This window comes from Larus michahellis, chromosome 1, assembly GCF_964199755.1.
Source record: "Larus michahellis chromosome 1, bLarMic1.1, whole genome shotgun sequence".
In the NCBI taxonomy this organism is placed as follows: domain Eukaryota; kingdom Metazoa; phylum Chordata; class Aves; order Charadriiformes; family Laridae; genus Larus; species Larus michahellis.
In genome coordinates this window covers 151,665,080-151,691,679 of record NC_133896.1, presented here as the reverse complement: position 1 = coordinate 151,691,679, position 26,600 = coordinate 151,665,080, and the positions used below count along the sequence as shown (strand labels likewise).

Here is a 26,600-nt window from a genome sequence, read left to right as displayed (position 1 = left end):
TCGAGCTTGAAACACAGGCAACTTCCACCTTTAGTTCAAGGGAAAATATTGTGAATTACTCTCGATGCTTTTCTTAAGTTGGTTGGTGCTTTGCATCTCCCTGAAATATCCACACAAAGGGTTTCCTTCTGCTTTACCTCTCTCTCCCATCATTTTTCCCCCTTGTTCTCAGCCCAGTTATTTTGGGCTGAGAAGTTTATTTTGCACAGCATCGGAAATAGAGAGCCACAAAGACTAACCAGACTTAGGAAAAAATATCAGCATGTAGGTTTTCAAATTAATTATGTGGAACATGGATCTCGTTGTACAGAAAACACTGACGAGGTTGAAAAAACTGTACTTGTGCTCTCTGTTTGTGTATCTTTCCCTCTTAGCTGAAAGCCAGCTAGATATGGTTTTCATTCTACTGGAAACTCTTCATAACGAGTACACAAGTATATTGCAAACCCTTTTTCCCTATGGCCCCGTGTGGCTTTTTAAGCCCAGATATTAAGCCTTCCTCAGCATTACCTTATCCCTTCGTCCAGACATCATTCAAAGGTACAGTTGACTTTCTAAATTACATCATATGTAAGTAGATTTATTTTTCCTTTTCTGCAGATATAGTTTAATTTCCTTTTCCAATTTGCATGGGTGCACACTCATAAATTTTAAACATATTTAACCTCTTTTTAAAAGATCCTTTGAATTTCTCTAAGGTCTGTGCCCTTTAAGTTGGATACACACTCTTTTGTACATAAAAAAAAACCACGAAGACCTCCCGAAATATGGCTTTAAACACCTTACTGCCTTTCCAAAAGGCCCTTTTTTTCCCTCACGACACAAAACATTCCCGGGGATAATGCTCCAGGTAGCCCAGAAACAAGAGCTTCAGCTCAGAGATGTTTATGGGGCTTTGCTGAGAACACAGTTTTCACTGAGTATCAAAATAGTGAGGGAAGGTCAGATGGGCTGCTCTGGACCCAAACAGCAATGCCACAAGCCCAGGGACTGGCCAGCACCAGCCAGCAGCGGCTAAAGGGAGGCAGAGGACACATTTCAACACAGCAGTGATGGGCTGGCTGACTTGGACCCATGGCAAGTCCTTTGTCACCTCCTGAGGCATTTCCAACTGATGAAAGGATCCCACCCTAAACTGTTTGGGTTTGGTTTTTTTTGAAGTGCCTGTTATTTCTGAATAGTTGCCTTGTCACCCAGACAGATCATTACCACTGTCATCTCTTGTTCCTCACCATTAGATTCCCCCTTCTAGGAGTAACCTCCCATGGAAATCCAGATCCATACCCGCTTTCCTACCAAGCGATGCTGCTGGACTATTTCCTTGACTCTGACAAACCCTTGCTTTGCAAGGCAAGGCGTGGGAGGCAAAGGACCTGCCTCCAAGGTTGAGGACCTTCGCTTGGGTTTGGAGAACAGCAGCTTCTGGGGACCGGTGGCTGAGAAATGGTGGGTGCAACCTCCATGCCCACTTTAGGTGACCTGCCTGGGAGAGCAAGCAGGGGGACAGCCTGTTTCAGAAGCCAGAGGAGATGACCTTGGCACCACAACGGGCTGGCATGGGAATGTGATGTTGGCCATACCCCGTCCCCACTCCGTGCCCCACAGCAGCTCCTGGTACCTAACCCCAGCTCACAAGCAGACCCCTGGAAAGCACACATACACACGCCCCCGCGGTTGTTCAGCAACGACCACCTGCCTCTCCTCCTTGTTTTGGCTTGCAAATTTAATTATCTCAAAACATATATATATATATATACACCTATCTCATAATGATCTTTCCCAGATGCCTCGGTGCTGGCTTCGCTCAGGGCTTGTAGGCAGCGGCTCGGGATGAAGAACATGCATGGCGCAATCCCTGCCTGCCTCCACGCCGCGCTGGAGGCAGCGGCGTGGAGGCAGGCAGGGATTATGCCGTGCACCAATGCCTTTGTCTCCGGCTTGCCTCTGCCTGCTCGGAGAAGGCAGCCAGGCAGCAACCTCGGTCACGCGGAGGTTTTCTTCAGGGAGACGCTGCTCCAAGAGATGCTCGGAAAGGATGCAACCCGGAAACCAGCGCGGTCACCGAGGATTACAATTGCAGCATTTATTAAAGCTGTTTTACCAGGCGGGAGCATAAGATAGAAGGGAATATGTAGTAAGCGCTTAACCGAATCTGACACCGCTCACCAATTCAGAAATCGTTGGAGGAATGATGAAGGAGAGGTTAAAAACCTTTCTTTTTTTGGGTCCAAGGGGCATCGTGTGCCGCTGGCAGCAGTGGCCAGCTTGGGACTCCCTCCACTGCTCCCTTGGCCACTTTGCGACGTGGCCCCTGACATCTGTCGGGGGTGGGGGGTGGGTGACCGGCAGGCATGGGCAATTGGGGAGCTGTCACCGGGGACACCCTCTTCGCTGCCCCCCGCATCCACCCCCGGTGCCTGACCCCAACCTGCAGACCCCTCGCCGGGCTCTCGCTTTGGAGGACGGTGTGTACCTGCCGTGCTCATCGCCAGCGGGTCGTGCCCTCCCCATCGCCGAGAAAGCCACCATCCAGCAAAAGGGCTTTGTTCGACCCGGACCCCAGGGAAAGCCCGCTCGTAGCTTTGGGTTCAGTCCTTTTGTTTCCAGGTTAAAAACTTGACCTTCCCCTCCCCTGAGCCCGGAACGGCCCTCGTAGAGCTTCTGTTCAGCAATTACATTTTCTTTTTAAATCTTTCTTTGGGTCTCAGGCGACAAAAGGACTTTCATAGTATAAAAAGGTCTCAAAGCCTTTTGTGTGGGGCAAAAATTATAGGAAAGAGAAAGACGAGAGAAAAAAAATAAATCTGCGTCTCTCTAATTGGCATAATTCCTTCAGCCCGGGCTCATAATTTAAGATGGATCAATTCTGCAGCTGACATGATAGATGTTGTCATCAATACTCGGAAACAGCGATTTATATTTCTTCGTTCGGGGACACAGCCATCCACCTACCTCCGTGGGGGTCCTATGTGTGAATCAAGAGCAATATGTGGCCAGTAGACTAAGATTTGACTTAGACTTCCAGCCATGAAACTTATTAAAATAATAAATATTTCCATTATCCAGAGAATCCATTATAGTTCTCTGTTTTAGCTATTGTTAACTAATAATTTGGATTAATTACCAAGCTAAATCATTAAAAATTAAATCCATATATTTCGCTTCTTTAAAAGAGTGATAGTTTGCAACCATTTGCGTATTATGCATGTTAAGTGGGAGGGCGATGAAATATGTTGTGTTAACTTAACTTTGACAGCATCTGTATCCATGCCATATTACGCTCTGGTCTTATCAAATCTCAGAAGCTACAGTGTATAAATAGACTGTGATGATATTTGCAGGAGAGAAATCATTCACAATATTTTTGGCACCTTCTGTAGTGACTAGAGAAGAACCACCTAACGAATATAGCACATAATACTGCAATAAAGGGGGTATATAAGAGCGTGTAATATCAAGTGCTGAGTCAGAGTTAAGGTTAGGCATACGTTAGCTATCAGACATAAACACAGCTTACATCCTAAGGAATTTCAAAGCAGATTGCAAGTTTAAATGAATGGGGAAGCCCAATTCAGAGCTCATTTCACTCTCTGCTGAAGCAACAATGGCCATTGCCGGAACTTAGCAGCGACTTAATGAGACATTATCGGGTTGAAGGCATACAGATAGAGGGGAAAGAAAAGCTATTCAGGGAGTAAAACTATTTACAAATGTACATTTTATTATGTTAGGAGTACTAAACTATGGGCTGTAGAACTGCTCAAACTGCAAGTTACTGAGCTGAATACAGGAAAAACGGTGAAACTGGCTAGGCTGTGATATATATACAGGCGGCTAGACCAGATAATCCAGTGGGTTTGCCCTGCTGCAGGCTCTGAGGTTATGAAAAGAACTACCTTTAAAACTGCTTTACACTTAAGCCTATAAGTACCTAATTAAAGTGGAACACTATATTTAAATTTAAATAGCGAACCTACTATAAAGTATATTCAGTAGACTACTTTAGAGACCCCTGGACAAACAAAACGCATCCTAAAGCACTGAGGGACTGCTTCTGCAACAGCTATTCTAATTTAGGATCCCTTGCACCTGTGGAGCCAGCGTCCAGCTGAAGGAGGTACTACTCGGTATCATGAGAAGTTGCTGAAGCAAGAGTAAATATTGCTTCTTGGCTTTTTCATCCTTTGGAAGAGATTTGTGCCTGGGCTTTATGTAAACACTCACTAAGGAACCATATATGTCGTGTCCCAGCCTCTACGAGAGCCCTGAGCCGTTGCTGGAGCTGCCCTGGGAGGACTGCCTTGCGATGAGTGCAAGAAGTGCATCGCACACCAAAACAAGTGTGACTGGGCTTTTTAGCTCTCCCCTTGAGCAGTATAGCAATTCGCCATCCAACGGAATTGCTGATGGATTAGGCTGTTCAGACTAGAGCAGGCATGGATTTACTGGAGAGAAGTGATGAGATGTAAGAGCCCCCACTTTGTCCCCAAAACCACAAGGTGGGACACTCATGGTCTAATCCTGGACCATGTTGCGTATACGCAGCTGCCCCCAGAACTGCTGAAATCCACAGGCTAAACCCCAGGGTCCGACCATGTCCCACCACCTCTGCACCAGTGTATCAAAAGTGGGGTAAGACACAGAAAATCCCATTCTTGAGACACGCTGTACCGATGCTAAGGAATTTCCTATACCGGTCACCTCCAGGACTTCCCTCCTGTTCTTTGAAAGCATTCAGCTAAGGTTGTATGAATTTGCTGGGAATTCATTTCTCCCTGGGTACATGTTTTAAAAGTAGGTTATGCCAAAGAGACACTATGGCGATATTTTGCATAGAGGATGTTGACTAAGAATGTAGTATTTCTCACCTCCCCCATATTTTATGTTGCATTAAAATTATCTTTACTCTTCCTCAGGCAGTTGCTATGCCACACTCAAGACAGAGAGTCTGAGAAGTGGGAAATGTCAACTTTTAAAAGATGTTCAGCTTTCTTGTTACATGCATTCTTTATGTAATGGATTTGAATTACATATTGTTCCCAGGTCTTCAGCTCTTCGAAAGTGTGCTTGACTGGGCACAGTTGCTTGCTTATTCTTAATGAAGAGTTGTTAAAGGAGGAAAGAGAACAATGAGGGGGCAAGTAATGTCTACATGAATCACTAAAAATATATGTACAGTGAGCAGGATTAGATAGCACACGGCATATTTTTATTTATATAATGCCATGCCTTCCTAAAGAGGCAGACTTCACTCCCTACAGGAGCTGAAAATATGTTGACAAGTCACACAGCAAGGGATGACAGGGGGGAACCGGCGGCTGCGGGGAAGCCGTGGGTTGCAACAGGCAGCATGGAAGGAGTTCCTTCAGGCACAGGCCTGAACTCCTCCTAAACAGTCCGCGTTAATTTATTGTACGTTACGGTTACGAGCAAACCATGGGACATTTTTAAGTAAGAAAGCAGCAGGTGAGGTTGCTGTTCGATGGCTGGCGAGCGGAAAGGATCTGAGTGGGACCGTGGAGCACGGAGGATGCTCCGGCCACAGGGAGCGACCGCGGTGAATGCACAGTCTCTCTGTTGGCAGAGGAGCGCAGCGAAGCCACAAGCCTGCCCGGCCGGGCACATCACAGAGGAAGGAAAAATCAGGGGTGGGAGGTTAACCTGTAGGTGAGGTCTCACATACAAGGAGTTTCAAAAACGCCATCAAGGCCAGAGGAGGAAAGGGGAAACTTGCAGCGCCTGGCAGCTAACCAAAGCTGTTGAGATTTTCAATTGACATTAATTTCAACGCAATTAGTCTTGACGTTCTCTGCTCCCCGTGAGGAGAGAATCATGGCCATGATGGGAAAGAAAAGAACACCACAATAACAATATACATGCAAGAAATGAAAAAAAAACGCAACAAACTCATGTTTTAAAACATATTAAAAACATAAAACATACTGCCTATGTTGCTATCATTATGTATTACTGTTTGAAATTTAATTCACTCACTGCTGTTCATGCTGTTTGTTTACTTTTGGTATTGATCTCAGTTTGGATGATGAATTTAGTCTACAGAATTTCACTTCCCCGTTTCCACGCGTTTGTGAGCTGCCACTTGTGAGCATCGCAGCCCAGCTCGCGCTTTACAGAATGACCTACAGTCAGCTCCAGCGCTGATGTAAAGGGGGTCTGCCTCTCTAGTGATTTAGTCCACAAAGACAGCCTAAGCCTCCCCTGCCGTATCTACCATTTCGAGGGTGATTTAAGCACTTCTGCAAATCACTGTGTAAACTGGGACCCGGGGAAAGAAGCAGGGCCATACTGCAATGTGGGTTGCAAAATCTCCCCTTAAAATAAGAAGAGTGAGGCAGTGCAGGCCGTGGCTTAAAAAGGTCAGTGTAAATATGCTGCCCTTCACTCCTTCACACATAAGTAGTATATTTGTTGCGAATGTTACCTGCTTTGCAGGCTCAACCTTCAGCTGCGCTGAGCTTTACCCCAGCTGACAGAAAAGGCTGTTTTCCTGTGGTTTTATGTGTCCATTAATACCGGACCAAACCTGGCATCTGAACTGGACTGATTTTTTTCATTTTCATCTTCATTTGCTCTGGTTAGACAGAGGGTGCCGCAAGCCTTCCTGACCCAGGATACATCCTTCTCCCTCCCTCTGGGGAAGGCGAGGAGACAGACCTGGCAGGAGCCGGCTGCCGTGGGTCCCTCCAGGCTGAAGATGCGCCACATCCACAGGGTCGGGGGACTTCTGGCAGTAGGAGGCAGCACCACCTTGGCTGTGCAAGGGAAGAGAAGCAGCTCTGGAGTGGCTCGGGATTTTCAGAAGACTTGCCAGGAGCTGCATGAACAAACCGACGGGTTTTCAAACCTTTCGCTTGGAGTCTGCCTACCCTGCAGTCAAAGGTGTGGCCGCAGTTTGTGCAGGGTGTACCAACTCTAAATTAAATCAAACTAACTCGGGAACAAATAACATACGGCCACAAAACCGTCCCAGAAATCTGCATAAACACTTGAGCCCGTGCACTGCTCTTGGCTGTCGGGGCTACAAACAGGTCGGGGTGCCACTAGCCCAGCGGCAAGCTGGGTTGGGTTGGTCTCCAAGAGCAAGAATCTCCCAGCGTGGGATCGCCCTGTGGATATTTGCATTGGCACCATCACATGAGTAGCCCCCTCTTTTCATCAGGGAATTTGCACATTTCTTTTCCCCGTCTGCGATGACATGGCACTTCTCTGGCAGCTACTCACTGCTTAGCCGAAAAGCCCAATATTCTGGAAAGTATTTAATGTGCGTTAACCTCTCTTAATGTGATTCAGCAACTACAAATCAGGAGAGCCTGCCTCCCCTGGCCAGCCAGATATGACAGCCAGTGCTTCACGCAGGCTGGACAGTGCGAGGCATTTCACTCTCTTTGGGTGGGCAAGCCCTGACGAGTGGTACTTTTATTTTTAACCAGAGATCACTCCTTTTTAAAGGCTTCACCCATTCCAGGGACCTTTCACCTGCTGTGCAGATCTGGGTGGACCAGTGCGTAGATGGAGCCCGCAGGAGCTGGGATTTGCACAGGTGCAGCTTATGACACATCTAAAGAGGAATCGGTGCAAAACCGCAATTAACCCAGCGCCAGACCCCACGCCTGAACTGCTGAAAGGCCGCCGGCCCCGTGGGGCAGGGAGAGCCCACGCTGGCACCCCGGGCTGCCGGCACCGGGGACACGGCCTTGTCCCACCAGAAACCTGTCCCAGTTTCTCCATCTTGCTCTTCCCCACGCGTGAGCTGCCCACCCGAGGTCACCCGGCCGAGGGGCAGGGACCACGCGTGAAGGAGGAGGAGAAGGAGGAGGGAGGAGGGGTGCGGGGGTGTGGGGGAAGCCCCAAACCCAACTTCGGCCGCTGCAAGTTCCCACCAACTCCCCCCCGTGGGGCGGGCTGAGACCGCCCCCCCCCCCGACCCTTCCCCCCCCCCCCCCCAACCCCGCGCCGGGCGGGCGCTGCGCGGGGGCTGCGCGGGCGCCGCCTCGGCCGCGCTGCCGGCGCGCAGGGGGGAGGCGCGGGGGGAGCGGAGCGGGGCGGGAGCGGAGCGCGGCGGCGGCGGCCGAGCCGAGCCGAGCCGAGCCGAGCCGCGCCGCGCCGCGCCGCTTGCAAACGAGCCGTGATTTATTATTATTGTTTTTTTTGCGGGGGGGGTGGTGGTGGTGGTGTTTGCTTTTTTTTTTTTGAGGGGAAGCGGAGGAGGGGGAAGGTGGTGACGGGGGGTGTCCGTCCCCACCCGCGGCGGCGGCGGCGGCGGCGGACGAGGGGGGTGTTGCTCCGCGCCCTCGCCCTGCCCGCGGTGCAGTTAAGATGCGCCCCGGACGCCGTGCGGTTGCAGCGCGGCGGCGCTGACATCGCTCCACCATGGACAGCTTCGACTTAGCTCTCCTGCAGGAGTGGGACCTCGACTCTCTCTGGTGAGTGGGTGCCTCTGCCTCCCCCCTCTCGACCCCCCTCCACCCCCCCCCCCCACCCCGGGAACAGGCACTGGAGGTGGGGGATGTGTGTGTCTGTGTATGTGTCGGGGGGGAATTGGTTCCGGATCTCCGCGTAGGGCGCTGTAAGCGGGGAGTGCTATAACGGGGGTTGTTGCGATAACCGGGGGATGTGCAATAATTCGGGGTGTGGAATAATTCGCCTCGGGTGTGCGCTTACCCGGAGGGGGGCAATGAATTGGGGGTGCAGTAACAGCGGGTGTGCGATAAGGGGGGGATGCACTGTCTCGGGGGGGGGGGGGGGGGTGTGGGGCAATAACTAGCGGGGGGCTGCGCGTTAGCAAGAGAGGGTGCAGTGCCCCGGGGAGGTATCTCCCCTGCCACTTGCTCTCCCGGCATTGCTGGCCCGGGAGGGGCAAGAGAGAAGGTTGCCCCCCTCTCCTGGCTGCCAGAGTCGGTCCGAGAGGTGAATATTGTGTTTGGCTGGGGGGTCTCCTGCACCCCCCAAATTATCCCCCCTGCTCATCCGCCACTGGCACCCCGGGCTGCTCTCCCGGACCTCACCCCCCCCGCCCCCCATCCCTCCTGCACACCCCTTTCACACACCCCCTCCTCCCTCCCCACCCCTCTCCGGGGCCGCTTTTATTACCCCTCCCCCCCCCCAAATTACATGCCCTTGACCTCCCCCTGCGCACCCCCGTCCCTTTCTCGCCCCGGCGGCGGCTGCGGGGCTGCCAGGGAGGAGGGGAAACCAATTTCTAGAAATGTCATTAGCGGCTGGAGGTGGGAAGCGCTGCCCTCCCCCCTCGCATCACTCTCCCCAAAAACCCTGCCTCTGCCAAGTCCTCGGAGTTTGCTGCGGGCGCCCTCGCCGCCCACCGGGACCGAGCCGTGCCGGGACGTGCCTCCGGCACGGCCCGGCACGGCTCGGTCCCGGGGGGCGGCGTGGGCGCCCGTCTGGGATGTGCTCCCCGTCGGGGGCTGGGTGCGCTTAAGCCCTGGGTGCGATGCTGCCATCAGCCGGGGGCAGCGATGTCAGTTTGTGCGTCCGGCCGGTGAGATGGGTAGTTTTTGGGGAGCTGAGATTACTTCTTTTTTTTTTTTTTTTGGCCTGAAATCAGTTAACGGTATTTTTTTTTTTTTATTTTAATTTTATTTTATTTTATAACACGTTAGGCGATCTGTGTCTTCTGTCAGTAGGGCGCGCGTTTGGCAGCGCCGGCTTATCTCTTCGGTGGCAGGTGTAACAAAATCGCAGCCGGACCAGCCGGTCCCATTAGTTGAGCCGCGTCTTCCCCGAGACCTCAGGATGGTGGGAACGGCTTGCGCTGTGTGAGGGGGGCGCTTAGAAATGCGGATGTTGATAACGTCCAGCCTAATAAAACTTTTATATTGCTATGGGAACTTTAAAGAGCGCATATAATGCAAAATTAGTTACTGCCCCATAAAAGTTTTTAATTACAGTGTTTCTGCCTGTGACACAAGTTAAGGTTATGTCCTCGTTTCAATTATAAATACCAATGTTCAGTTTATATCCAAACCATAACATTTATCTCTGGCCCGATTTTAAGTTTTCAGTCCATACGCACATCTTTACAACCAAATTGCATGTTTTCTTCCATTAAACAAGAACAGGAGAAATAATACTTTCACACATTTGAATGCTTTTCCCTTTCTCCTTGAATCAAGGCAAACTTTGGGGGAATTTTCTTTTTACAGCAAAAGCGTGGTGTTCATTAGTCTCTTCTGCAAGCTGGCTATTGGAGTTAATATTGAATTTGAAAAGCTAACAATGTAACTCTGGAAAACCTGGGCTTTAGGCTGTGTCTGGCAATTGCTCCTTTTCATAACCTTTTTAGCACGTTTTTCGACTGCTGTGGAGCTGCTTTCTAATGACTGTGGTCGGCATGAAGCTCCTGCGTGGGTCCAAAAAGACATCAACCATTTTCCAGCAAAATTAACCCGCTTAAAAATGTCTGTATCTGCGTTACAAGCGATCTTGTGGTTTCATAGATCGTGTTGTTTGCTTGCCTCTGTAGTTGTTGCAGTTTAGAAGGCAGGTTCGACAGAAGGGCTTCAAATAACACATTGAAAGCCGTTGCAGAGTGGCAGGCCTGCAGTCGTTGCTAAACTTTCACCCCCCCTGTAGGGGTTGAACCCCCAAATGCCCAGCGAGGGGGTCACACCTGCTTTAAGTGGAGCCCATCGGGGGAGCAGGGGGTTTGCAGGTGCCGGCTGTTGCCTCTTTGCATCCTTTTAGGGCACTGGGTTTCACTGCCTGGCTTTGGCTTGGAGCGTCTGAGATCACGGGCTGGACGCTTTCACGAAGCAGCTGTTTTGGCAAATGGTTTGGAATAGTCGTTTTGAAAAGTCGTATGAGCAGTATTAAATAAAAACACTCACTTGCACTTAGTGAAAGCTTCCGAAGTCTGTCGTGATGGCTGGTGGTGCCTCGGTTGCTGCAGCGGCTGCGCAGAGGGTCCCGGGTCAGTCTCCCATCGCCCCGTCGATGGGCAAGTTACGGACGTTTTCAAGAAACCTGATTTGGATAATGTACTAAGCTGACCAAAACAAAGCTGGTATGTTAATTTTAGGCTCCAAAGGCTTGTCAGGATGCCTTCAGAGGAGTGCAGTTGTTGCCAAAAAGGGAAATAAAACGTACCACGTAGATAGGAAGTACTTCATGGCAAAGAGCAACACTTAAGAGACTTAATTTTCTCTGCAGCGAGAATGAATGTTGTCCTTTATTCTTTTGAATGTAGTCATAATGGCAATTTGCGCACTTAATTTATGACTGAAAATCCACTTTTTGCAGTATCTGGTGAACGTTTTGCTTAAAAGTGCCGTAATTAAATATTAATGTGCTGTTCTAAAGTGCTTTTTTTTAATTTGGTACGTTCTTGGAAAATCAAAAGGGTATGAAAAGGGATTTCCAGATGAACAGCAACATGCTAATCAATTCTCATTGATTGTTACTTTTATACTATTAATGAATTTGCTCTCCGAATTAATATGTGCTATCTCTTTTACTTTGCTGTAGCACAGAAAATGTAATAATATTTCGTGTCGTGGCTGTAAGACACTATTTAACTAGTAAACTGCAATGGGAGAATGTTGTTAGCTGTTTTCTACTAAACAGTAGTTTTTCCAGGCTGTATTGATGCCAATAACACTTCTTCTTCCCAGAAGTGTACTATAATTCAAGTAGTGGAAGCTGAGTACAAACTCAAATAGAAATTTTAAGAAAAAGTACCAGTCTGTGGCATAAACAAAACTCGTGCCCATTTGGTAAGCTTTTTCTGGAAGGTTTTGGGATGATCAGCCCAACTTAACTCAAGGTGTCGTTACCGCTGACTAACGCAGTTATCCCAAACACAGCACTAACGACTTTGAAGCACAGCCCCGTCTCCTGTTTTTCTTTCTCTGTGCATTTATTTGTACAGTTTTACGAGTCCAGGCTTGAGGATGTGGATTCTCCAGTGCTTTATAGCTTTGTATTTATTTACACCAGACAAAAAGAGATCGAAAATCTCAGTTAGAGGTGGTTTATATGCCTCTTGTACAGCAGAAAACATACTACACACGGCAGAAAGCAGCGAATGAGGAGACCAAAGGTCCTAATTGGAGTGCCAGGACTAGTTCTGCATTATAGGCATTTGTGTTGTTATTTGCCTTAATTAACAAATCTAGAGCAAAACTCAGCCAGGTCCTTGACTCTGTGCTTAGGTTTAGGCACAGCGATAGCCCTGATGAAGACCCACTCGGTAAAGGCTCTCCTCACGTGCTAATGTAAGATACATGCGGAGGCTGAGTTTTTTTCCTGTTCGTTAAAAACAATTAGCAGATTTATTAAAGCACTTACTGTGTTGTACCAAACAAGAAAAATAATTTTGAGTGTAATATGTTCGTTAGCCACAAACAAACCAGTGTTTGTTTAGGTAAAAGAAGCCAAGTACCTAATGGGTTTGTTTGGGACTCATGTGATACTTCTGGATATTTTGAGTTAGCATCAGTTTTGTAGGGGTTGGATAGTCATGTAAAAAATGTATAGCTGTATAGCTTCCAAGTTGAGATCAATATCAAATGCCACAGTGTAAGGTGGCCCAGTGTGTTTTACAGACCATGTATTGAATTACCAGTTCATTTGCTATCTTTGGGTCTGTTCCTGCTCCATTTGAAGTCAATGAGAGTTTTGTTTGGAAGTTGCTATTAACAAAAAGCGGCCAGACATCCAGCAGTTTTATAAATGAACCTTTTGTAACTTCTTGAACCCAAGTTGTCTAGCTTTTAGTCACTACATTTTATGTTTGCGTGAGTCAAGATTTTTTTCTCACGTTGTGCGGTGTTTACTGAAGACAATTTTAGAAAGCCGATTCTACAAATGCTTCTTCAGTCAAAGCAGAAAATGAAGATGCTTATTTTCAGATAACAGCAAGCAGCTGTTCTAGGGGGAGAGGGGTCACTCCGACTGTTCTCTCAGTAGGGGTAGAGGCTGGACCAGCTTACTCTTTTTAAGACAATACACGGCAACGATACCTCCCTCTCACAAAAAATTAAGTCCTTGTCTTCCTTTATCTCCCATTTCCTTTACAGCTCTACATCAGCCTGCGTCTTGGACTTTGTCCTTATTTCGTTCCTTTCATCTCTTGGCTTCTTTCTACCAGTAATGCTTGAAATTCCATTTGTTTCCTCCTTATTTCTGTCTTCGTGGTGTTTCCCACTCTGCCTTACTCCCAGTGTCAACTCACAGTTACCACCTTCCCCTCATTGAGATCCCATCTAAAAATTTGCTCTTTCTGTGATGATTACAAGTTGTGAGCCAACCATGACACAAGTAATAACTATAGACTGTTTCCTTCTCCTGCTTTCACAGCAGGTTCTCTTTTCCTGATGCCTGTTTTTTAGGCTGGAAGCCCTTTTGGTCAAGAATTACTTTGATTGTTTGAGTGTTTTTTTTTCTTAGAGGACTGAACAAATTGTGTGTGCTAAACATTATAAATAAGAAGAGCAGGCTTTTTGTTGTCATAATACTTTATAAACATCAGCTGAATAAGAATATTTTAAAAATACATCTGTCATGCCATGTGAGTGCTCGTTTGCTGGACGTAATGTACCACATTCTCCTCATTTGGTTTACGTCTCCACCGAGTCCAGAGGCTTTGCCAGTTTATAGCAGATGAAGATCTGGCCCGTCATCTCTGATTTGCGGTACTCAGTCGCTTTTCTAAAGAATATTGATTTTTTTTTTTTTTTTAACCACCTGCTTCGTTTTTGTCTGATGCGTGAAATTTTGATGCATGAGTAGGACGGCGAGGGTGCTTTCATCTCTCCTGCCCCCTGAGGACTGTTTGAGCGCCCGCGGCCAGTTGGGTGGTGCAGGGGGAGAACAGCCCTTTGGGCTTTCTCCTAACGCTCAGGCTTGTAGATTCGTGTTCCTCTGGGTATGTTTTCCATCAGAAGTCAAGGCAGAAACTCTACTAGGTTATTGGAAAAGAAGAGGCCATGAGGTACATGTGGCGTTTCCAATTCTATCTGAATATTTCAAGGAAAATACCAGGTTTCTTAAACCTAATGGAAGAGAAATATAGGCCATTAAGCAAAATAATAATAATTAAAAAAGACACAGAAGAAATATTGGCTGTGGGAACATCTTGTCATCCATACAATAGGAATAATATCATACTCAACTCCACAACACTCTCATTAGAGAAAGCAACTGTTTAATTGCAAGGTTTTTAACCTCATATAACAAATTACTCTATTTGCGTCATATTTGTGACTAGGAAACAACAAATCATAGGGAAAAAGAGTTCCAGCAACTATTTGCAGTGTATGTTCAGAGATACTTTAAACTCAGATTGTAACTTTATTAACAATAGGAGTAATAAAATCATTAGAAATGAAGAAAACCCGATATTGTGTACAGCGAGAGAGCAGGGAGGCTGGTTAAATTCTGTGTGGGATGGTGTGTCATCTAGCAGACTGATCAAGTTGGAACTTTGAAGTGACGTCGTCCCAAAATGAGATTTCAAAACAACAGTATTTTCGAGGAAACCCAGGTGAAATTTGTTTGTATGCGGGCTGGTCAGCTGTAAGGCTGATTCCGGTGGAAAAACACAAGGTCTTTGTGAACAACTGACAGGAGGAAAATGGAAAGCTGTAACCAAGCTTCCTTGGTTTTGAAGAAAACTATCTCTTCGTAAACCCTGCCCTGCTGGGGAAGAGGAATTGCCGTTTCAGTGCCGCTGCTGGGGGCCGGATTCGCTGCCTGGCGGCTCCCGGGGAGCCTCCCCTGGTCCTTGCTCTGGCCAAACCCACCGTGTTCGCATCATTGCCCGGGGGGCTCCGCACTGGGTTTCTGTCTCTTAAAATCATTGTTTAGACACCGGTTATGCTTGCTGGTGCTGCCTGAGGCCCCAGGAGAGCAAAACCAGACACTTGTAGTTTAATACCCAGGTAGTAATCTATATAATTTCTGAATAATTTGTGGGTAACTACGAATTTACATTTAGGAGAAGGAGCGAATGAACTGTATCAGCAGTTAAATGCACACGATGGCAATTACTAATATTCTGTGCTAAGCATTTTCTATGTCTTTTCAAAGGTAAAAATGCATAATATACCTACCTGTGTTCTTCTCTTACAGCTTGGTATCTCAGCTTTCCCAATATTTTAAGCAAACAAAAAGTACACGTTAGTAAGTTGACTGTGTTTTATCCTCTTAGGAAGATTTTAACCTGCCTGCATGTACCAAGGACCTGGATACGGGTGTATCTTGGGAAATATGACAGTAGGAATGCAATTTAAACTTATCCTCAGAGAACCTTTATGTATTTTTTAAAAAATAAATTAGTTCCAATGCAGCAGTGGTGGTCTCAGCAGTCAGGAAACACTTAAAATTATGCAGAAGGGACCAGAAATCTTTGCTAAGAAGCTTTTTGTTGCTATGTTTTGTTTCTCAGTAAAGATGATCCACAACTGTAAGTACTTAAAACTAAAAACAAGAGGGTTGTATCTGACAAAGCCGCACAACATCTTAATGTAACCCAGTCTTTCCGTGTGGTTGTTTTCACATGTTTCAGACCAAAGAAAGAGGCCTTTGTGGCTCAGCCTTGTTTGACTGAATGACAGGAGTGGACGAATAGAAGGATGAAGGTGGTATCTTCTTACACTGAGTATGTTTTGATTACTTTGAGCTGTGATCACTTCTTATTGCATGTATCACTTTTGAAATCCATCAGGGAGAAACTGATGGCCTTCCTAGTCCATGTGTTGCCGTGATGGGACAGTTTAGTTGCCAGGGTATGATGATGACTTGTGGTGGTATGAAAAATGCAAATACAACAGACCAATGGATCAGGAGGAAAAAAGCACTGGTGAAGTATGCATTTGCAGGGTTCAGATTCAGAAGCCACCCCAGCAGTGGTCTCTCCTACCATCCATCTCCCTTTTTCTATCCTTGCCTTTTTTGCTTTGGTCACTGTAGAGGTTTTGGGGAGCCTTTTCTGATGTACGGGTGTTGGCAGATATCCTAAACCTCCTCTGTGGGGGTTTAGCTTTTGTTCTGACGTTTCTAAGTGGTGTCTACCTCTAGCAATGCCCCAAGAGAAAGTTGTTCTTTCCGTCATTGACCTTTTCTGATTGACCAGGAGGGTTCATCACTCAGGTCTGTCAATTTTAGGAGGGAAGGATGTAATTTTGATGTTTTTGCGCTCCTTTGTCTTTGAACAGCAACTGCGGTAAATAGTTGAACCTCAGTCCAGAAAAAATTAACAGAGTTTGTTGACAGAGATACTTTTGAGAAGATAATTATATTGATATGCATCCAACAGAAGACGCTTTTTCACATTTTTTGTTTCTGAAGTAGTCAGGGAGGGAACCTGTCATGTCATCAACTGTTTTTAAAGGACAAAGTAACAATAAAAGCTAAGTGTGCATTTCTTCATTTGTGTTTGGCAAGGAGAGTGTAACATTTTCTGCAGGATGATGACCTTGAGTTAACTAAATGTCGCCAGTTTAAAGAGTAAATTAATGTTACAATGTGCTTTGTTTGCGGTTAGGCTCGAAGACTGTCAGGAATTTCTTAGTACAAAAGGTGATTGTGTGCTAGTCCGTTTACTCAGGCTCCCTGCAAGAAAACCACCATGATCCCAACTGGTCCGAGTTAGCATCGCCACGTGGCCTTGCGGGCTTGGACGTACCAGTGTGCTTGCAGCTAGCTTGTGGATCTCGACCCCTTTCACTGTCTAAGTGGGTCCAAAAGGACCACAAGGCCTTACATTTCTTCTAGGTCATACCGAGTCGTTGAGTCATACTGCTGCTCTCCCAGACAAATGAACCTCTTTCTAAGAAAGACTCAATACCTTCAAAACCCGGTCAGGCTCTATCATAAAATGTGGCAAGGGTTTGAGTTTTTTGTCACTACCACTGATGATGAAAATCTGTTCCAAAACCATAGCATCGGTAGAAAAAAGGTACATATTTCCAGTATATGTGGCTTAAGGTGTCCCTGGCCTTTTAGTACAGCCAATTCTGCAACATTTGAGGTAAAAGGGCGTTGAGATAACCCCAATAAAGGAAAGCGTAGATAAATGCCTCGGGACCTGCACTGGCTTTTGTAGATCCAAGCAGAGTATCTCTTTACGACGCTCTTCAAGGCTTCGCATTGGCCAAGAACCTGCTAGTTTGGGTACATGGTTGCGCGAACATGATTACATACAACGTGCTAGAAATGCAACCTTTTTTTGTTGTTGTTGTTCTTAGAAGTATATAAGTAGCAATATCTTGAACTAATTACAGCTGATGTAAAGCACATTTAAGGAAACCCATTAGCAGAGAATTAGAACTAGAGCAGATTAGCTATTCTTTAATGGCCTTGACTGTAGATCTTTTGATGCCTTGGTAACTTTTCTAACACTCATTGCTCATCTGTCTTGACTAAATGACTGAGAAGCTTCTTTCAAGTCACAGTCTGGTTGTAATGTGAAAAAATTGCTGTTTTCAGCTGAAAAAATGATTATCTGGAAAGGTAAACTGTACCGAGTTCTGTACTGTTATTTGTTGTTGAGATTTAAAGCATTATTTTAGTGCTCAATGTGACTGTATAATAGAAAGAGCAATCTCTAATATGCTTCCTTGGAGCTATTAATTATTTACTTTCTTGAAATACAGATCATAGACAATTCTACATGACTTCCCTTCTTACAGACTTTCTTGTCTTTCTCTCTCTCTATTTTTGTGTGCTTTGCAAATGCCTGTAAATTCATTTTCACCGAAAGGGAAATAAGTAATTTAGACTATTGCAGCTGTTTCACAATTAATTAATTTCAATTTAAAACAATCAAGTAGTGCCCATCCATTGTTCTGTGTGCTTTTCTGAGGCATTAAGATTCACAATATCAAAATAAGTTCCAGATGGAAGTGCATACTTTATAATCCGAGGAAAAAACTCTGGTTTTGTCAAAAAACCTGAAGAGTTCTCCCTTGATCAAAACAGAAAGTATTACACTTAGGCACATTTTCCAAGTTTTGAACAATTACTTTAAGAATTACTTAAAAGTACCCATTTGAAATGTTATATAGGGCATTAACTTATAAATAGAACTATGGAGTGAGAGAAAACAGTGATGCAGGACTATTTATTCACTTGTTTCCTCAAATACTCCTGGCATCTGTTAAAATGTAACAAGGCTTAGCACATTTCCCCATTTTTGGCACTCTGTTTTCTATGATAGAGAGAAATATTTGCAATGATAAATCATCTCTTTGCTAATAATCAATAAATAAAACATTCTCCTGAGAAAAAATGTGTGGTAAAATGAAACGCAAGATATTGAGCAGAAGGAAAGGTGATCAAAATGGTACGCTGAGAAATTCTGTATGTTCCTATACTTTAATAAATATTAGGGTTTGTGGGAGAACTTTCAACGTGGCAGTCTGCAATAAGAATAAAAAGTCTTTTTTGAATGCGAAAGACACTTATGTAAGAGGTTTGTATTATGTAAATGTTACTGTTATTGGCGATAGCCCATTATAAAGGAACACTTTATATTCAGAAAAGCATTTGCAAATAATGGGATAGATGCAGCAGTCTCTAGCTCTAGTCCTGACTTGGACAACTTTCTCTTTGAAGTCAATGGAAGTTTTGCCTGAATAAAGGTGGAAGGAATTAGCCCATTCATTATTATCTGAATTACATCAAGAGCTGACTGCTAAACAATAAAATCATGATTCATAACATAACGGCTTCACTTAATTCTTTTGTAGTCTTAATATATCTCATTATATGGTACTTCTGTTCTTTCCTCTCTGTGCAGTATTCAAATTAATAACAACCACCTTTACATAACTGATGGGTAGACATGTTTTGCTGCCTTTGCAAGATCAAAGGATTTTATATACCCTTTTTGGATAGATACCAAGAACAGGGTGATCAATCTCGTCTGTAACCATTAAGCACAGTGTAAATATCTCAGGGTACCCAATTAGGCACAAGTGGTTTCCCAGATGCTGAGAGCGTCACCAGTTGTCAAGAGCTTCCCAAGTCTGTGGGACAGTCCAGAATTTATTAGGGATTAGTGGTGGTCCGAGTTGTCACTCCACTGATTTGTGCTCATTCAGCTGTGCTCTGCCGTAAGCAGCCTGCATGATATGTGGAGATAAGGTTCAGGTGACAGATACTTCGCTTCCCCCCAGGCGCCTTTGGGTGGTAAGGAGGCAGGGATGGACACTGGTGTTCCAGTTCCTCTCCTATGACCAGAGAGGGAGGGGGGTTATAGTGAGTGAGACAGCAAAGAGAAGGAGACTGAAGAGAACAGCCCAAGAAAAGGGACCCCCAGAAGGCTTTAAGATGAAGCTGGAGTTAACCCCTCACCAGGAAGCCATCTGCAGCCTTCAGGCTTTAAGAATTCTTTTTATCTGGAGATGTAATTGAAACAAGATGTGTAACAGCTGCAAGATGTCAGGTTTGTCAAAGAAATCAGAAAAATGAGTTCTGTGACACACTCACGCACAGCAAAATAACCAATAGCTAAACTAATAATAATAAAAAAGGATAAATTATCATATGGGTTAAAAAGAGGAAGGAAAATAGCCAAGTAATGAAAATTTGAGTTAATTCTGGAGTAAATTGGAGTTAATTCTGAAGTATGGATGATTTGAAATTAAACTACAATGCAGGTTTCCCAGAAGAGGAAATGTCCTAACTCTTTACCCCAGTAGAAACAATAGTGAAACTCCTCATGTTCCCGTCATAACCGTGTTTTGTTGATGGACTGGAATGGCTAATGCTCTGCACGAACTCCAGGAGAAGGTGGCAGCTATGTTAGATTGCCCTTCTGCCTGTTGCTGTTGTTATTCAGGGGCATCCCCATTGGACTTTGCATCTGTAGGTAGGGACGCAGATTTGCTGCACTAGATACTGTGCAGACACGGGACAAAGCGCCAGTAGTGGCACCAAAAAACTTTGCAGACAAAGTGAAAGACAAAAGAAAATGATGGATATAGGCAAAACTGGTCAGAAAGAAAAGACAGAATATTTTAATCACCCAAATAAACAGTGGTCACAGCAAACCGCCAACATGACAGTGCTGCCAAATGCATGAGTGTGAGCATGATGGGAAAAACCAGAACTCTCTTTTCAAGAACCTCAGAAAGAACAATGAAGTGATTTTGTGCATGTTTATGAGGACTCCTCCCAAGCATGACTGACAGCACAGGGATACCCTGAAGGTGTTAGTTGGAAACTTGGAGAGTGAATTGCCCAAACGGGTCAAGAGAAGACTAGAGTCAGCCTTTTTGTAATAACTTTTGGTAATGACTTTTCATAATGATGGGGATAAGCCACAAAGGGCCTTCGTGGTGAGAAAAGTGGGAACCAGCGAAGAGCTGTAAAGAAAAGGGGCTCATAGTCAAAGCATCCTGCCTGGGAAATGCTGTTTGCTGCGGCATCTCGACTGGAGATGCTCTCATCTGTGAAATCCAGTTCCAGTTGTGCAAACTGAGGTTATGTGTAGCAGCAGAAAAATGTCCTTGCCCAAAGATCTCAGTAGATGGGTAAGCTAAATCTCAGTCAGTAACGCATTGTAGTTTAGAGCTACCATAATCCCAACGTGTTAAAGTTTTGCAGTTTCCCTGGTGTAGGATGGTGTATCTCAGTGCCAGCGAGTTATTTGTGGGAAGGTTGGAGCCTGAGGTCATACAAGATCAAAGGCAATGAGTGCACTTGAGCAACCTCCATGACCTGACACAAAGAAATGCCGCCTCCATACGCACCATACTGGAACCTGCAGAATTACCTAAAACAACTGCTTCGGAGTCAGGCTGAAGGTAACGGGTTCAGCTGCAGGACCGGCAGGGTAGCCAGGCGCTTGTGTGGTGGAGGCAGAAGACATTTTTCTGGGAGTGAATGAAGCAAGCCCCCTGCTCTGGGTAGGATCAGGAGGGATGGTACCTGAAGAAGTGTCTCGGGGGTGTGAGAGCGCTCCCTGGGGCCGTACCTGGAGATGCAGGTAACCTCTCTCTTGCCTGGGAGCCCTTCTACAATGAGCAAGGAGAGAGAGACTCTTCAGGGCTCAGCGTCCTGAAACGCTGATAACTGTTGGGTATTCTTCAAGGCATCCCAGCACCTCATCAGAATACGTGTGGCACCAATGGGAACTAATTAAATATATCTATTCCGGTACTACTATGGAGTACTACTCCAGTACTGCTGCTTCGGATCAGAGCCGATGCCAGTCAAATATTACCCTAATTCCCACTTTCAGAAATGACTCGGAAACATACCTCTCCTTGAAAGCCTTAAAGAAAATGGAATTATGATTTTTTTGCACAAATACGTAACTCAAGTGTTTTCCTTTCCTCAACTCATGTTCACATGCAAAACCAGCTAATAAAATTTCAGTGGTGCTCATACTGTAATTTGGTCGGCGGAAGAAAAGTCATCTGTTAAAGCTGAAGTCATCATAACTCATTAGGTGCTAATGTATCTGCTGTGTGGTAGAGAAACAGGCCAGCTCTATTGAAATGCTGCTAGTTCACCCTTATCTGCTCACAGTTCCCTCTCGAGGATTGAAAAGTACAAACAAGTTTTCTCACAATATGCTCTTAGAGTATGCTAAAGTAGCTGCGTTTACTTTATCCCCGAAGTCTGTCTCTGCCTGCAGACAAGTACAGATCCAAAGTGAATCCAGAAATTTGAGCATGGTTCCCGTATTTCCTCCTAGGAAGTCTCAGGAGAAAAGGTGATTTTGTGCGTTCGCAGATGTCCTGTGTACGTGCGGTAAATCCAGCATGTTCTGAACATGCTGCTGGCCTTGCTGCATCTGGTAATAAACCATGGCAATAAATCAGGTGATCTGCACATGCATAATAAATCTGATGCACCTGAATGCAGGCATACAGGATGGACATGCTGTGCACAAACTGGCTGTTTTCCAGGTCTTCTGGATGTCAGGCTTCCACCGTGACTGGCTTGCCTGGGAATCCTGGCAAAACTGCTGACTTCCTCTTTTCATGTCAGAATTTCCAGGGCACATCCAGCAGGAGCGGGACATATGGGAGACTAAAGCCTGAGCATCATTTTTCAGTATGCCCGTGCTCATCCAAGCCACGATACCGCCCTGAAAATATAAACAACCCCACACCCATAAAGGCGCTCTTTTTGTCAACTTAGGCATTTTTTGCAAATTATACCTCAAATTCTTACAAGTTCAAATCTGTTCTCCAGTTTATTTGCATGAAGGTTTTGTGTGTGTCAGGTGAATGCTCATACCACTTCAGGGCATCGCCTTCCTTAATGCCCTCTCAGTTTACATCAAAACATTTACTTTTGTAGGAGAGCTTTAGTTTAAGAGCTGTGAATGAGCGAGGACCTTCCTGAGGGTGGTGGAGGTCTCAGGCAGGGAGAGATCATAGCCTGATAGTGCCACGCTGTGATTGCGTATTGCCCTGCCACCTCTGAGGATATTTGAAGATGGTGAACTTCAGGCCACAGTGGAGATACTAAAATGGGTTGAGGGTTGCTCTCTGCCCTGTAGGCCACCTTGCTTGGCACAAAATGTGTCCATGTGGTGGAAAACAGGGTGGCCACATGCAAATTGCCTGTTGGAAATGCTTCCTTGCCAATTGGCTATTGGAAATGCTAAGCGTATACACAAGGGTTTGATTTTTTGGGGGTCTGAGTGGGAGCAGGAACGAGCCCCTTTGAGAAACGGCAGCAGAGAATTGCAACACTGACCGGATCAGTGCTTCCTCTGCATCCGTGTGAGAGGGAAAGGACCTCAGCCCTGTAAGACTAGGTGACTGATTTTATGAAAATGAAAACATCTCCTTCTTCACTTTCTCTGGCAAATGAGCCTTCTTTACCATCGTGATAGGGGCTGCATAGAAATGAAGCTGGGGACTTTACTGGATTGTAAATCACTGCACTTGTGTTTAAATAAGGAGTATATTCAGAGCAAAGATGCTAGCTTGATTTCAATAAACCAGAAAGCATTTAAGATGCTGCTAGACCCTATTGAGTTATAGTCTTGCATCTCCCTAGGACTTTCTCACAGTGGTTTTCCGTGCCAATTCAGGACACTGCCTTTAAGCTAATTAGCAATTCTGAGCAAAGTTGGAGGGAATTCATGTTTTTCTTCGGCTGGGCGACAGGCTTATCAAGTCAGCTACCTCCAGTCTGATACAGCAGGCTGCCAACAGACTTGTCACAATTTATGAAGAGGGTTTGTGGTGGAGATGGAAAGTATAATGAAAACCACATCCACCAATTAAACACCTACATTTCCTTTTAGAGTCCAAACAATGGACGGCTTTCCTTTTGCAAAAGAGATTTCTCAAATCAAAGCAACTCATAGAAGAAATATAAATTAGGAAGGAAGCTTTGAGTAGATCTTTAATGAGTCTCTGGCACAATGACATAGTGAAGCGTGACACGCTCATGAATATGATCTACTTGCAAAGATACAGCTCTCAGCAATCAAGTAAAAGTAATGCAACCAAATATGGGACATGTTTGGGTCAAGTCTTCGGTACATGTGATATCAGACTTTTCCTGATAGGTAAAGAGTACACCTGATGCTTTTCTTAGTGTGTGATACATGGTTTTAACACCAGAAAATTAGCATCAGTCATATTTTTACTCGAGTGAACAGAAAATGACCTTCTCTTAATAATGGCAAGACATAGAAGAAGATCTTTGAAAATAACCGTGGACTTGTTAAGCAGAAATCAGAGGATGAGGTAGAGCCTGAATATGACACATTCAGCAGTATTGCAGCTAGAGGGGTAGCAACAAGAGCTTGGGGAGCTATTTTCTCTGAAGAAAAACACTGGTATCAAAACATTTCATTCCAAGGACACAGAAGAACAGAACAGACACTTCAGAGAAAGGGTGTCAAAATTAATTTTACATAATTTTACTGACAACGCTCAATTACCATACAGTTGATATGGGCCAGACGCATTGAAAGACATTACGAAAATACACCGGGTGACGATAAAAACAAATGATATTATTATTATTAACACTGGGGTTGTATTTACCTCAAGTAATGCTCTGTGATATTGGGCACCAGTTGCAGCGAACGTCGCGTCGGTAGGTCTGTAAGCAGTTCAGCTGTGTTCTTAGGGAAGAACATCAGAGTTGATCAGCTTTGTCCCATGTCTTTTTCAGGAGGAAAGACTAACTATTTTGGACTCGGCATCATGTGAGTACAGCTATGCTTCTCCTAGACCAAAGTCTATAGGGCTGCATGGTGCTATACGTGAAGCCCCGCTTTGGTCTCTGTCAGCTTGGGGCTCTCTGCCCCGCTGTGCCATGTACACATGCCCAAAGATTCCCAGAGGATGCGAGACAGATAAACCTTTTTTTTTGTGGGCATGGGCACCTGACAGGCTTAAAAGGAGGGAGGTGGAATGAGACTTAGTTGTGAAACCATGTTTCCTGTGCACGACAGAAAGTCAGTAGATTGCTCGTTGTACAGTACTTCATACAGTGACGCATTTAAAACCGAAGTCTGTAATCTAAGGTGTGCAATTACTGAGAAATTCAGTCAGTTAAGGCAAGAGACATAGTTTTATTGGTTATGGGGAGTACAAACTACAGGAGCACAGAAGAATCTTAGGTCTTCAGCGAGAAGAAAAAGCAAGCAGTTCTGGAAGGTCAAAGTACAGCAAGTAATCCACAAAGGATGCTTGTTAGCAGGCTGGAGACATACCTAGGTTGGAAGCTGAATGCAGTACTAACTTACTAGTGGCCTATCTATCTGAACCACTAAAAATAACTTTCATTATATCTGTCATTTAATATGCCTAACGATTGCCACATCAGCCAGAAATTCCTCTGAGTTATTTGGAGACTGGATTTTGATTTTGTTCATTGAACCAAGCAGTGCAAGTTTATGCCAGGAGATTAATTTAGCTGGTGGTGTGCCACCAAAGCAGATCCTTACTTCGGTCTTTACAGCTCTTAAGCAAGGTGCAACATAGTGGTTTATGTGCACAGTTTAAGCAGACTTAACATAGCAAAACCCACGATCCAGAAATGCCCCACAACCCAACTAGGCACCCAAGATGCCGTTGTTTTCTGGCAGAAGCACAGTTTTAGATTTATTTCCAGCTTTGCTAGGGCACATGCCTAGAGGCAATTTGGGGATTATCAGACTCGTTAGTCCAGTATAGAAGGGCGTGGAGAAGTCCAAGATATGCTATGGCCACATTCTGTCTGTGCTCCTTGCACGTCACACATTATACAGCTTTGGGATGATACCACCCACGGCAGTCAGGACTCCCCTTTTCCGGATGAATGTTTCAGCCACTTTCCTCCTGGTCCCATGATCCCTCCATTCCCAGATCCACGCTGGGGCCAAGCTCCAGGAAGGGTGGTGAAGGGCTTGTCACCCAGAAAAGCCTTTGGCCAAATAAGTAGTGCAAGTAAGTAGACGCTCCTTGAGACTGCGTCTGTGGATGTGAACCCCATGCTGGGGAGATACGTGGACCTGGGCTTCCCATTTTCTCATGCTGGTGGTTTGACCACTAGGATATTAGCAAAACGGTGTGCTTGGCTGTGCGCTTTGGTTTTCTTTTCAAAGAGACGTGTGCCCTCGTCTATCCTAAATGCTCAAGAGGGCACATGGGTGGGACTAAGGTTGTGAGTCCTGCTTTCACGGTGGAGACTAATCACAGCGAAAACCATAAGTTATCTTCGACATTTTCCTTTGGCGGGCATGGGGTTTGGCTCCCAGCATGGCCTCTGGGTGCTGAGAAGCTGGCTGTTCGGTGCCGGCTTCTCCCTACCTTCCGTATGGGGAGCTTTGGCACCCAACGCAGCACTGCGAGATCCATTTTGGGCGCTGGGTGCCTGGCTCTGCACCCAGCTGTGCAGCTCATCCCTGTACCCAAGTCTGTTAGAAGAAGGTTTAGATCTTAATGTCATTACATTTATTAAGTTTAACGTCATCCCACCAGATTAACTGAAGCCAGCTGCTTCTCTCTAGCGAGGACTGGTAAACGTTATTTCAGAGGAGACAGGAACATTTGTCCTATCTTTTAGTTTTTCAGGGAAAGCATGTCTGCGTGGAAAATACACCCAGTTTTGTTGTTAATGCCAAGATGGTCTAAAAAGACAGGAGGTAATTCTCATCTAATCTAATCTATTTAGAGTATTTCTTGAGAGCCCATTACTGGTGTCGGAGTGACAAATGAAGGTCTGGATTGCACCTGCCAGGTATATGCCTGGGGAAAAGGCATGTGCAGCACATAAGGGTAAAGGCATGCGTGTCCTCATGCTCTCATGCAGGAACCATCCTCTATTCAGTATTTTCTGGTGAGACATATAATAATTCCCAGTAGAAAGCAGGTCAGATTTCTAAAAGAGTATCTGTAACTATGGGCTTGCCTATATGTGAGCAAGCAAAATGCATGAGGATGTAAACTGAGTAGCCTGCTGTACGGTCTGCAGGGTCCTGGCATTGGTATGTGGAAAATTACACACATATGTGCAGTTATTTAACCGAATTTGCTTATAGAGATTTAAAATATAGCTAATGTACTGCCCATACCAAATTCTAGGCATTTCATGTGAGAGTGAGAAGTACCACTATACGGTAGAGCAGTCAAAACTAGTAGCTTTTATCCAAA

The 26,600-nt window shown here is 45.4% G+C and overlaps 1 protein-coding gene across 2 annotated transcripts in view; it reads left to right on the top strand.

Annotated features, from left to right (window-relative positions):
* The first annotated feature begins 8,017 nt into the window (after nucleotides 1-8,017).
* Nucleotides 8,018-26,600, top strand: part of AFF3 (ALF transcription elongation factor 3) — a 339,067-nt gene continuing 320,484 nt past the window's right edge. For both annotated transcript variants that reach the window (XM_074609144.1, XM_074609140.1), the window contains exon 1: nucleotides 8,018-8,444. In XM_074609144.1, the coding sequence (XP_074465245.1) occupies nucleotides 8,392-8,444 (53 nt within the window). In that variant the 5' untranslated portion in view covers nucleotides 8,018-8,391. The remainder of the gene's footprint in view (nucleotides 8,445-26,600) is intronic.